We start from the raw sequence: 14,026 nt of genomic DNA on the forward strand, positions 1-14,026 counted from the left end.
GAGGACCTCTTCATATACTAGATTCCACAATAGGGGTCCCAGAACGGAACCCTGCTACACACCTCGATCGATCTTAAACCTAGCTGGGCCACTGAAACAAGACCCGATAATAGTTCTTTTAGTAGAGATAGTACTGCAGCACCCTCCACAGGTAGGCGTCATCCCTTATCTACGAGCGACTCGAAGATCGGTGACCATAATAGATTATTGAAAGAATTCCTAACGTCAAAGAAATGAGCACCGGAATTTTCCTCCTGCGACTCGACTAACCGCTCCTCCCCAACGGTTCACCATGCTCATAACACAGTTAACCGCATCGACCGTCGAGAAGCCTGCTCGAAACCCGAATTGGTTTAGGCTTAACCTACCGCACTTTTCCGATGTTGTCGGCAGCAACCAACATCTTTTCAAACAACTTCATAAAGTTATTGATCTAGCACAGTGGCCTATAGAGTGAAGGATCATCAATAGGGTGTACCTCCTTCCTGGTCAACACCAGCCTAGCTCCTTCCGGTGCTGGTATCCGCTCGTTGACTAGAACGTGTCTGAAAGTTTCCAACACTTTATATGGTGCCACATTAACCATATCCTGACCACTTCAACCAGAAGACAATCAGGTCCAGGACTCTTCCCAGACTTCATCCTCCAGCTGGCAGTAATCAGCTCCTTCAAGTAAACCGAGGAATATTTTTGACAATAATCTCCTCTCTTCTGGTATCGCCATCTGTGGGAAGAGCCACGCCACACAACATTGTACTTACTATTCATAAGGACTGGCAGCCTTTGCCTGAATTCCTTGGTGACATCTGGTATCCCCGTTACCATCGATTTCTTCACAGAGCAGCCGCCAATAATCCCTTTTGAATCTGGAGTTAGCAGTTTGTACTATTTTCTGGTCTCAATGAAACAGGCTCTCGCCTGCTCTTTCCTAGTGAGATCATTACCTCATTTTTACCTCTGGAACTGCCAGTGTACTGACTAGCAAGTCCTCCTTAGCTCGTCCAACCCAGCCGACCACCAGTAGACCTACTTGACCCCCGGATTGTTTTCTAACAAAAACCCTAGTCTCACAGAACTGTGTGACCGCCTCCACAAGGATGTATGAATTTATCTCATCCTCCTGACCCAAGCCTAGTCATGATTGGATCCCGAAAACTGATTGAAATCGTGGTCAGATTTGGCATTTTTTACATTACAAAATTAATTTCTATCAAAGCAAACTGTGAGTTATCATATTGCTTAAATAATAAATAAATAAAAAGGTATGTGATTTCTCAAGTAACACCTAATAAGATGTATGTTGTAGAGGAAACATTAATGGTGATGTGAATGTGTAGTTCAAGTTTTATCACGGGTGACTTTGTAATTATTATTAAGCTATGTTGTTAACTTATAGTTTTTTTTTTTATATATTCATTCAATACTATCTAAAAAAGAGCAGCAACATAAAAACCGGTAACATGTCAATGAAATATCAAAGTAAGATAATGCATGGTAAATAACTTTTATTCTTGTAGATAATGTTTTTTAATTTAAATTAGAAATTCGTTTTTGGCTGTTTATTACAGAAGCAAAAATCAATGTAAATTGGAGCCTTCTTGAAATACCGTTTACTGTATAGAATATTGGAAGACTCAGCCAAAGATTCCATAACAATCTACTTTACTACATCATCTGTATTAAAGATTGGGAAGATTTCATTAATACATAGAATTGTTCAAAATGTATTTATATGTGGTAAAGGAGAATGAATATTTATGCAATAAAGATACTCTTACGGAATAAACACTTCCACAAACCAATTATTTTTTTTTTATATCCTTTTTTATGGAAAAAATCTCCATTTGGAAAATTAAGATTTTGTTCTAAGAGTTTTCCAAAACAGAACAGACAAAATACAATACTCCAAAATGCCCAATCAATAGAATTATAATTATAGTTAAATTAGTTTCTTAAATAGTGTACATGAACTTGCCATGTTAGAGTAATTTATTCCCTTGAGATTATTTCAATTCAAGCTCCAACAATCTGAGTTGGCAAAATGGCTTAGAATAACTCTAATGAAATTGATTTTACTTATATTCCGAGAAAATTAACTGATAATTAAAGAAAATCACATCAGCAAAGTAAGCCTGACTGCCATTTCACCTATTAGAAACCAGATTTTTTTCAGTGTGATTCATACTTTATAATTAGATCTGAAAGATTTACAATTCTATCAATGTCTGTATTGGATGTACATAGAAAACTAATGTGTTTTAATCTGTTATATCTCTTGGATGAGGTGTACAGTGTAGATTTAAGCCTACAAACAAAAAGCAAGAAGGACAGTTTTAATTGTGGGAATGGCTGTAGATTGACTTCTTATCCCTCTACTTGACTGCTTCACTAGCAAAGATGGCCACTCCTGAACAGAAAACCTTCTGTTTTTTGCAGTTTGCTAACCGTGAATCTGTTATTATATTTCAATGTTTGTTCCATAGAAATTTTGATTATGATCCTCAAATGATGGTTACATTTGGCCATGGTATAATCTGTAACGATCGGATGTCTGTTTAAAAGGAAGAGCACGAGACGACCTAAGTTGTCTTAAGAAAATGTGGAACGTGTCGGGGAGCCTTTCTGTCCCAAAACTAACGTTGTTTTAAGGCCAGCCACGAACTGTGTGAAATGTTTTAAGGAATCTTTTAGATATGCGTCCATATCATTTTCAACTGTTACAGCCTATCTATCATATTCTTACGATATGCTTTCCGATTTCGCAATAAAAATGTTGCAACATGAAGATGAATTTCTTGATTATATTGTTTTTAGTAATGAGTCAATCATCTTAGTGGAAAAGTTAACGCACATATCTATATCGATGGGGTCAGAAGAATCCCGCGAACTCTTACAACGCAAAAGAGACCCCAAAAAATTAATTGTTTTCTGTACGATATCCCGACGCTGAGTTTATGTTCTTTTACACTGAAGCAAGCGTACCAGGAGTTACATATTTGGATATGGTGCATATCGGCATTTTCCTCAACTACATGATGAACCGGAGAATTTTATTTGGCAGCAAGATGGTACGCCTCCATCTTCCCTCTCCTCAGCCGTACTGAGGAGCCTGTTAAGCCGATGACAGAGCTTTTTTGCGGCAGCCTCCAAGGTCACCTGATCCCATGTGATTTTTCCTACAGATTTTTATAAAAGATCTTGTATATTAGCCACTGCTACCTACTTATCTATCCGATTTGAGGCGCAGGATTGAAGCAGTTGTGCCACTTCCATTACTCCATACGTGTTGTTTGTGAGACAAACTCTCCTATCGGTTGGATGTGTTTTGTGTGACAAAAGCCGCTCATATTGAACACTTGTAGGGAAAACTATAAGTTATTCTTTCATTTTATATGTGATTCATTATTGTAAGTCGAATTTAAGAGATATTAGGAAAGTGTACTAAAAAATGAAGTGCTAGAACGCTGAATTCGTACCCCCACAATTTTTTTCGTGAAATTTTTCAAATTACCTAATATTTATTTTTTTGTTACTACATTTTCCTTTTTAATTTTTTTGTTTTGTAAAAATATTATTTTAGGCATTAAACATAATAAGGGTATTTATTTTAACATTTTATTTTTGGATTATTCATTAGTATGACAAATGAAGTAGTTTGTTATAAAAAATAAAAAAAAAACAATATTATTATTAAATAAATCAGTATTACTATCAAAAATATTTTAATATTCAAATTCATAATTTGTGTTTTATAGAATAGGCCAAAAAGACGCCACGAACGAAATCTTTTTTCCAAATGTCTTTATCAATAAAACTGAATAACCAAAATACTATCCAGTTACTTTATATATACATATATATACTGAGTCTTTTAAAATCCTTGGTTGATTTTTTAATTTTCCTACAAGATACGATTGTTTAAATAATAAATATCATTTTTCAATAATGTTTGTAAGTAACAATTTAAACAAGGAAATCGTATTGCTAATTTAAAAAAAATCATACTTTTATTTAAATTTCTTATAAAAGTTTCCTGACAGTATCCTATTTACATTCAGGTATCTGGATTCCCGCATCTGTGTGAAATTTTGCAATGTTTGTTGCTACGTTTTTAGCTCATTTTTATTTGTTTATTTAAATAATAAGATTTACATATAGTTTTTACACTTTTTGTTATTAAATTTATCAATGTTTTAATAGCATTATTAATACGTCACGATATTTAGAAACGCGATTTTAATATTTTAAACCACTGATCGAGTATGAAGCTTCGTGAAAAATAAAAACAGTGCAAAAATATTCTTCTATTGTTTATAATTGCCCTTTGAAATTTTGCCGACTTATTGATTAGCCAACCAGCAATATAATTTCATGTATCTATTCTTTTTTCAAGTAACACGTGCGCAGAATGTAAGCAATTATTATTTCAGCGTAAAAAAAAAGTCGAAAAAAGTGCCAGTACTCCGTTCCGGTCCCACTACACCCTTTTTCTCTTTTATTTTTAAGTTTAGCCTTCTGAACCACAGTAAGGTATTACTTCAGAGGATGATATGTATGAACGTAAGCGAAGTCTTGTACAGCCTATCGACCATTTATGAGATGTGTGGTTAGTTGAAACCCGACCATCAAAGAACACTGGTATCCATGAACTAGTATTCAGATTCGTATAAAACTGTGTTTACAAGGATTAGAACCATAGAACTCTCAACTTCGAAATCAGCTGATCTGAGATGACGAGTTCACCACTAGACCAACCCGGTGGTGTAGTGGGCCTCACTACATCCCTGAAAGATATTAAATTGCTTTTAAACCTCGTCTTTTTTTTGTAAACTCTTTATTACCTACCTAACTCAAACAGAAAAAACTTATTCTCTTAGCTTTCTTTCTTTTTCCTGTTTAGCCTCCAGTAACTACCGTTTTAGATAATTCTTCAGAGGATGAATGAGGATGATATGTATGAGTGTAAATGAAGTAGTCTTGTATATTCTCAGTTCAACCATTCCTGAGATGTGTGGTTAATTGAAACCCAACCACCAAAGAACACCAGTATCCACGATCTAGTATTCAAATCCATGTAAAAATATCTGGCTTTGCTAGGATTTGAACGCTGTAACTCTCGACTTCCAAATCAGCTGATTTGGGAAGACGCGTTAACCAATAGACCAACCCGGTGGGTTTATCTCAGCTGGCCAGAAAATACTAGGCAGGAAGGAAAACAGAGCAAAGTAGTGGAAGAAAACATAATGTATGATGTAGTAAATAATAACTTCAAAATAATGAGATTCATAATCTCGGCTTTTAACTAAAAACAAATGAAAGTAGAATATAAAAACATTTCTTTAACACAAGTTTTGTTGTTAAGTTTTAAACATATTTTTTTCCTGTAATGTTTAATTATTAGTTGACAAAGCAAAGTGGATGTTTGGAGAGTTTACGAACTACAGCTGAATACAGTCACGTTGCAATGGTACTAGTAAAGTTATTGCAACTTCTGCCGTGAGATTAGATTGCTGTTTTCAACATTATTGTCTGTGTGTTTGGACACAGATGCACATCATGATACTGTTAGATAACATAATGTTATTTATTAGGCTTTATTTAAAACATCAGTTTTTCTTCTGCTTAATTACGGCTATATTTGTATAAATAATAAAATTTTACCTTTTTCACTGTTATTTTGTAATTAGAGCAATTGTTTTCTTAGTCAATATACTTTAAATACAAGCATGATGAAAATATATAATACTAAAACAGTATATACAAGTAATTAAAGAATATATTTCTTACATCAGTTGTTTTGGTATAACAGGTTAGCAATACATAATTTTTAAATTTGTTATTACTAATAAAAATAAATTTTCTTTGTTCTCTGTACTGGAAATTGCAACAGTTGTTACTTAAGAGTGTCGTTTTTAATGTATGGTTCCAAGAGTAAAACAGAAGATTATTAATTATCATTAACAGATGAACAATGAAAACTTTTTGAAGTATATTAAAAAGGAAGTTATCCCAGGCCTACCAATAAATTGAATTTTAGTCATAGATGAAGCAGCTTACCATGAAAAACAAAACAATAAACCTTTGTCATCCAATTTATTGAAAAAAGATAATCAAGAATGGCTCCAAAAAAATAAAATTAACTATGACTCAGATCTAACAAAAAAAAGAACTTTAGTTCTTTTTGTCAAACTACACTGCCCAGAATCAAAATATGAATTAGAAAAAATAATAAGACTGTATAAGTTAGTATTGATCGTTTAATTATTTAATAAAGTAATATAAAAATATTATTTTATTTTTTTATTCTGCAGCTATATCCAACTTGTTGCAATTCCATAGGCCTATATGTCGATATTATTACTATCAACTTTGAATATAATGCTGTGAACTGTGATACCATTTTAGGGAAAATGTCTACTTAAACTATTGTAATTAATTGCAGATTAAATTTATTTCATTTATGAATACAATAATGTAAATTAATAATTTTAATTATGCTATTACCATAATCAGAAAGAAATTACAAGGTGTAAAAAGTACAGTAACCTATCTTAAACGGACAACATTTCTTGTTTAGAATGGATTGACAAGCATGTCACTTTGTTCAGTAGGACTAAGCCCAGACTGTACTGTTGTTTTATATCTCCAACACTGTCTACAGCTGTCCATCACTCTCAAACAAAACTACAGTACTGTGCTCTTCCACGAATATGAACTTTGCCTTGTCATATAGTATATAACGTTTTCCTATTGATATCTCTGTTATGATTAGAGAAAATTCATTTGTTTCCAATATTTTTACACCAAGGTATAATTTAATATTACATTGACCTTTGGGTAAAAGTTACTAGTAAGCTTCTCCTGCTCTCAAAGTGATTAACAGGAATTACACTAAAGAAAAAAAAAACTGTGAAGAAAGGTGTAAATAAATGAAACAGAACTGGAGCAGGAGCTTTTATCAGATTTATGAACACAAAAAATAGACTCAGTATATTTATTGTGGAACTACTGTTATTGTTACTGTTCATTATGTGTTAGTTTCATTTTCATTGTCTGTTCATTATGGGATCATAGCTACTTCCATGTGACTAAAATTTTTCTTTATAAAATCAGTGCCTTTGGTGAAGATTTAGATGTCATTTGTAGAGTTGAACACTGTCTACATTTCAATAGGCATGACACACTGTTGTATGACTATATTTGGTTAAGAAGAATATAAGAGAGGGAAGGTGTCAATGAGAAACTGAGAACCATATTTCTTTTCTCTTTTACAACTTATACAAAAGCAGCCTAATGTAATCATAATTCAGGTAATAGGAAGCTTTTTAAATGTTAAATACTAAAACCAGAACCAATACATGATAGCATTCTAAGAAATTGAACTCAAGCAATGATTTTACTGCTGAACCACTTTCAATTTGTGTAGATTTTACAATATAAATCTAATTTCTTTAGAAAATAAAACCTATTCCACAGAACATAATCATTCAGAGATATAATCACTAAAATACAATGTATGAAATCTAGAACAGAGAATTGTTATTCACAGGATTTACATTTCCTACTTGCATTGGATGTTATGGTGGAGATGCTTTATAAAATTTTATTCTTGAACATATATTCTGTTTTGTTCAGAAGGCTTTCTTTTCTTGCCTGCACTCATGTGTAATAATATATATGATCCATATTATATAATATTCTTTTAGCTGTTAAACTGTAATAGTTTGGTTATTCCTCCTTAATAGTTAGAGTTCTGCATTTTTTAGAGTTAGAAGTGCTCTTCGGAAAGTTGTCGGCCAAACAAAGAAAACACAAGATTTTAAAGAAACTTTTTTCTATGTAATCACCAACTCATTTACATTTTGACAACTTTCTAACTTTTAAATACAATCAGTATAATGTGATTTGTCCAGCTCCACAAAATAAGTGTTTGTCTCAGTTTTGACCACATTAATTGAAGTGAATCTTCATCCAAGCAAGCCTTTTCTTCAGATTTGGTAAAGAAAGTAATTTGTAGGGAGGTCAAATTCAGTGCAAGGGAAAGCAGTTCGAAGCATAAATCATAGAAATTTGCAGTAATAACCTGAGGTGTGGATGTTGGCACATTATCATGGTGAAAGAGCAGTTTGTTTTTGACCAGATGTCACTCGTACATTCTTTAGCTTACCTTCTTTCTCATACTCCTTCAAATATCTATACAGGTTGACTATCGTTTTACTGTCCTCGATGTACATTGTTTGGCTATGTGCTCGAGTGTAATGACTTTCTATTTTCAGAATTCCTTATATGCCTATATACCATTTTTTGCTGCCTCTGGACTTCATGGTTTTTATTATTTTAATAACAAAGGATGCTGAATAGCACCCTTCAATTGATCTAGTAGTGAAGTGTAATAATCACCAATGATGGTCTTTCTCCAAGTAGTGTATGAGCACTGCATACAAGAATTCCAAAAAAAAAACTATAGCCATAACTTTTCCTTTAGATGGAATTTTTTTTGCTTTCTTTGGTGCACTTTTGCCTGTTCCCACTTTGGTCTCTGGCATATAATGGTGAATCTTTTTTAATTTATCAATCCATTTATTATCATTGAAAATGAAGGGAAGAAATCCTTTAAAGTGGAATATAACTCCTTTTGTATGTCTGTTGGGGTAAAACTTTCAAAACAAGGTACTTTATAACAGTTCAACCTTTAACATTACAACTTTTTTGATAAGCACAAACAAGCAACTAAATCCACTTATCTGTAACTTCGCAGCACACCATCTAAAGAATCATACTTGACAAACATCATAGCATTTGGTCTTACTTGTACCATTTGTGTGTCAGGCCGAGTATTTTTTGAATGACCTTAGCATCTTATGGTTCAAATTCACTATGATTTTTCTTTTGAAAATTTATTACTTTCCTACATTCTGCAGCTTACATAAATTATATATATGGCAAAAAATGGCCCCTAACTCGTCTTAACTACCCCTTCTAACCAGCGCAATAATCTTGGTTGTAAAATTGGACTTAATAAAAACTTCAATAAAATTACTATCACATCTTCGAGAAAATCATAAATTATAAAAAAAATAATAGAAAAAATAACTATGAATTGTACTAAGAAGAAAAGAATTGTAGAAGAAAATTACTTTTTCTTGAAAATCACTTAAATTGCTGTATACTGGCCCTGGGCTCAATCTATCAAGAAAAAACGCCGTACATAATATTCGCGTGGCGAGAACACTGTTCTCTTATAAAATCAACTATTGTTTCCCTCGCCAAGGGCTGCATCTAAACATCTGTCGTAAGATACGTATTTAATACGCACATGGGTTTTGTTGTAATTGTGAGTTATATTATTAACAAAATAGTTTTTTAAATACCATTATTATAATTCTAGCAATATAGTACAAATGTAATTCAGTAAAATGTAATTCTTCTGCTAAGAATCAGATAATATAAGCTGCATATTTTTGGTGTAAAGTTTGTGGTTTTAGGTTATGTATTCATTGTGTAGAAAAACGTTCTCCTTAGTGGATTAAATCTGATATACTGATTAGTGTGTTGGATGCAGTTATATGTTGTAGAATAAGACAATCAATGTCTTTTCTTTAAACCAAAAATTTGTTTTAATTTTCACATTGGCGTCTTTTTAAAAACAATTGAAATTGGTGGCGTAACGTATGTAGGCTATTTAAATGATGTCTTGATTTATAGTTTTATGGATTTTTAATAAAATCTTAGTGGGAAGTGTTGATTAAAGCTTGGTTGTTGACATGATATGTGATAATTGATGTATATAAATACAAACTTTGCACATAATAGCCCTAAAAAATACTGCAATGGTTTGTACTTTTTACATTTCATGATTTTAATAACTTGGAATTGACAAGTTTTGATGTTTGTTTTAGCGACTTCCATTAATTTATTTGTTTATGAAGAGCGATTAATTTTTAAGTTAAAGAATGAAAATAGTGTCATTTTAGAGCTTATTCCTTCACATGTTCAGTTAATGTTTTTGCACCAAAAAAGCAAACAAGTCATTGTTTGGATTCTTTTTGGAAGACAAAGTTTTCTTGTAACTACAAAGTACCTTTCAAGGAGTAGTGATTATTGCTCATTGTATCCCAGAAAATAGTACCTAAACAGCACAGAAAATAAAACCAGAATGTAAATATGTAAAGTGATTTGTGATAGAACAAGCAAAGTTGTGTAACAGTTATAAAGCCATGTTGTTGATTCTCTTTATATTATTGAATCCCATTTTTGGTACTGTAGATGTAGTCATACCTAAGGTGTCCATTTTGAGGAAGCCAAGATCTGTAGAACCAATCTCTCAGTTCAGTTGATCAGAACCCTTGTTCCTGTTAACCACATATTAACCTAATACATAAGCACCTGTACTAACAGGCACTTACGTATTAATGCCACTGCAGCTACAGCTTTATTTAAAAACAAAGTAGTCAATCAGATTTCTGTGGAAATGGGCCGATATAGAGTTTAACATAGATTCAAAACAGTCTCTTTATTAATTTTAATAAATATAAATTTATTTATTTTATAAATATAATTTAACCAAACTTAACCTTCGCTCGCTAACCTTGACTAATTAACAGGAGTGTTTTGATTATTTAAATAATAAATAATTCCAATAATTACTGAATTTATTAAATAAATACTCAAAAAATTACCTGTGTTAATTAGTCAAGGTTAGCGAGCGTAGGTTAAGTTTGGTTAAATTATATTTATAAAATAAATAGATATAAATAACCATTTATTAAAATTAATAAAGAGACTGTTCATTTTCCATCGAAATCCGATTGACTACTTTGTTTTTAAATAAAGCTGTAGCTGCGGTGGCGTTAATACATAAGTACCGATGTAGTCAATTGTCCTGATTTCTTCTAAAATACAATTACCACATTTTTCATATTTTATATCTTAAATAAAATAATGAACAAAAATTATGTCATTAGTTGACAGTAACTGTTTAAACACTTTTATAAGATAATTCTGAACAATTACTTGATCAAGTTCAATTTTGTTCATAATTACCTGACCGATCAGGCCCAGAAAATTGTGCTGTGAAAATTTTACTATGTTGATCTTTTATTTTATATTAATTTGATTAGATTACATCACCTATAACAGGTAATTCTGAGCATTGCTCAACAAATTTTTTTTTACATGTTAATATACCATAGTAGATATGCTTAGGATCAGGAAAACACAAGATCTAAATGTAGGAAAGCAGGTTTAGATAGATGTTTTCCTGTGCATAGTCAAATTCTGCACCATTATCAGTACTATAGTCAATTAGTAATTAGTTTTGTGAATTGTGGTGACCTGTTCAAATGCTAATCCATTCTTTGGCGAGAGGTTTGGGTTAGGATTAAGGTTATAGTTTTATGGAGAGAGGAATAAACTAATCTTAATAGTCAACTGGATAGTTTTTCCACTTTTCTCGATCCTGAGCTTCTCTTTTCATATTTGCCAATAACTTCTTTCCTTTCTTATGTCTGTTGACATTTCTATCTTTCTTCTACCCTTTCCTTGTTTTCTTCCTATTTTATCTTCAAGTATCCTAATCTGTTATCTCTTCTCAAAATATGACCTATCCATGATTCCTTCCTCTTCCTTGTTGTTTTCAAAATCTTCCTTTGCTTTCCTATTCTTCTTAGTATATCCTCATTTCTCATTTCATCACTCACAATACATAATAGTTTTATCACATCTTATTTTCAATTTAGTTATTTGAGAAATGTAAAATGAAAAGTTGATATGTTCATTTTTCCAGATTATTACATAAAATGAAATACAGAAAAAAAGATTTTTCAAAAAAAACAACAGAAAATGAGTTTAATTCATCCGGTCTACAGCAGGATTGGGAGGAAGAGGTGTGGAGTGATAAAAAAAAAAAAAGTGATCGAAATGATGGAGACAAAACATCTAAATGGTATGAAGAGGTAATTATTGATTGTCATAATTGATCTAGTCTTACTGCCTTTTTTATGAATTGAAAATAATCCATTAAAATGGTAATTAGAATATACATTTTTTATATAATTAATATGTTTTAATGCATTTTTAAATATTCTTTGTTTTTGAACCCATTTCTTTCATGAAAAAATGTAATTTACTTATTAAATTTATAAGTTAGTCACCCTGTGAATAACTTAAATATTTATGTAAATTTGTAACGCTGATATGTCCACTTTTATATACTGTATGTATGTTTCAGAATGAATATTGGGATTTTAAAGTTATGTAATATTTATTAAGTTTTACTTATATTGATAAATTATATATGAAATGAAAGAGCAACTTACACGGTTTTTCCTGTAAGAGTTCAATGTGAGCAAGTCTGGAGTAATTGATGTGACAGCTGCTTCAGTATGTGTCTCAAGTATAGAGTTGGTCAGCCGGTAACAGTGCCACATACACTTGATCCTTTATAATGAGTGTTTTAAAAGTTTTCATCTTTACAGTGATCATTTCATTTGCAAAGCTAGCATGCAAACCATAATGTAGACTTTAGAGCTTATGCACAGCTAAAACTGTTTGTTGCTTTTTCATTTCATGTATAATTAATCAATATATGTGAAATTTGATATATTACATAACTTTAAAACCCTGATATTCATCTTGAAACACACAGCACAACTAATAATATTGAAGGAAAATTTTTACTTCTGTCTTTTCCACAAAAAGGAACATATGCACTTTACATCTTAATTCATTAAAACTACTGCCATTATATAAATCACATGTATCTTACACTAAAAGTTATATAAGTATACAGGCATAAATGTTTTTCTCGTAACATTTAATGGCTGCTCAATAATGTGAAATGTGAACCTTCTTTATGAACACAATACTTAATATCCCAATTCTGTATTTAAATGTAAATAATCTGTTACTAACTATTAGAATTTCAGAAAAATTAAAATAAAACTATAAATTAGGACAACTGAAATCTATTCTCTAATACACAACTAACTGTCTGAAATTCTCTTTTAAAAGAATGTTTTATTTGAAAAAATTAATTAACTACGATAAGAATTGTGCATCAATGGTGTCTGTAATCATTGCTAAATTCTTTCCATAACTAGTTTTGTAGAAACATTTTGTCATACAACCTAATCTTTTTTAAACTTATTTGGTGTACAAAGACTTAGTAGTAATAATAAACATTCTCTGTTAACTTCAAATGCGTAAAATCTTATGAGAACTTTATGAGTCAAGTATACTTCTCTTATTTCTAAAGAATCCATCTTTAGTATATGAAGCTTGACCTTATATGGTGATATTCAACTTGTGAGAATATTGTTAGAAATTTTCTTTGTACCTTCAAATTATTGTAATTTTATTATTATACTACAAGGGCTGTTTTTTTTCAACCTCTGATTATGCATCTAAGTGAACAAGAGATAGATGGGAGCCAGGTCTGAATGTTGTGTCGACTGTGCTGTCCCCCCTACCACAACCTCTGCCATTGCATCAGCTGAGCTACAGGCTATTGAGCATGACCTCTATGATTGATGCTCTTGCCAAGTGTGATATGTTTTCTGCAAGCAGAAGGATGTTGCGCTGCTGAAATGCATTGCAGAATGAGCCTAGTGTATGATGAAAACTTGTGTATGAAAACTAGTGTATGATGAGTGAAGGTGTGCAAGGACACAGGTCTGTCACTACTGTACACCTGGTTGAACATGTTGATGATTTTGTCTGCAATAAATGGAGGCTTACAGTAAGTAAACTTTCTATAGAACTCCCAGATATTTTAAGGTCTTCTCTATATACAATTGTGACTAAAAGACCTAGGATACCTGGTACTGTGTGCATGTTGGGTCTCAAAAATGTTGAGTAACGATCACAAAATGCAGTGAATGGCGTCAGCCTTAATGTTTCTTTCGCATTATGATTTTGAAGGGTAAGAGTTTTTAAGTCCATTGTTACTGGCAATGAGACTTAAATCCAATATAACAATCCAGAAACAAAAAAAAAAACCAGTTTAAGCAGTGGATACACACTTCTC

General features: G+C 31.8%; 2 protein-coding genes across 5 annotated transcripts in view; both read left to right on the forward strand.

Annotated features, from left to right (window-relative positions):
* The window catches only part of Mob2 (MOB kinase activator 2), a 202,811-nt gene extending 201,112 nt beyond the window's left edge, over positions 1-1,699 (forward strand). Inside the window, exon 5 of the mRNA XM_075357211.1 lies at positions 1,569-1,699. Coding sequence (XP_075213326.1) covers positions 1,569-1,621 — 53 coding nt within the window. The 3' untranslated portion in view covers positions 1,622-1,699. The remainder of the gene's footprint in view (positions 1-1,568) is intronic.
* A 7,549-nt stretch (positions 1,700-9,248) lies between these two features.
* Positions 9,249-14,026, forward strand: part of Noc1 (Nucleolar complex protein 1) — a 56,060-nt gene continuing 51,282 nt past the window's right edge. Inside the window, exons 1-2 of one of the 4 annotated variants that reach the window (XM_075357207.1) lie at positions 9,249-9,328; positions 11,786-11,954. In XM_075357207.1, the coding sequence (XP_075213322.1) occupies positions 11,799-11,954 (156 nt within the window). In that variant the 5' untranslated portion in view covers positions 9,249-9,328; positions 11,786-11,798. Of the gene's footprint in view, positions 9,335-9,517; positions 9,670-9,707; positions 9,834-11,785; positions 11,955-14,026 lie in introns of those variants that run through there. The other 3 variants (XM_075357206.1, XM_075357209.1, XM_075357208.1) reach the window with 3 other exon arrangements.

Source organism: Lycorma delicatula, chromosome 2, assembly GCF_047948215.1.
Source record: "Lycorma delicatula isolate Av1 chromosome 2, ASM4794821v1, whole genome shotgun sequence".
Classification (NCBI taxonomy): domain Eukaryota; kingdom Metazoa; phylum Arthropoda; class Insecta; order Hemiptera; family Fulgoridae; genus Lycorma; species Lycorma delicatula.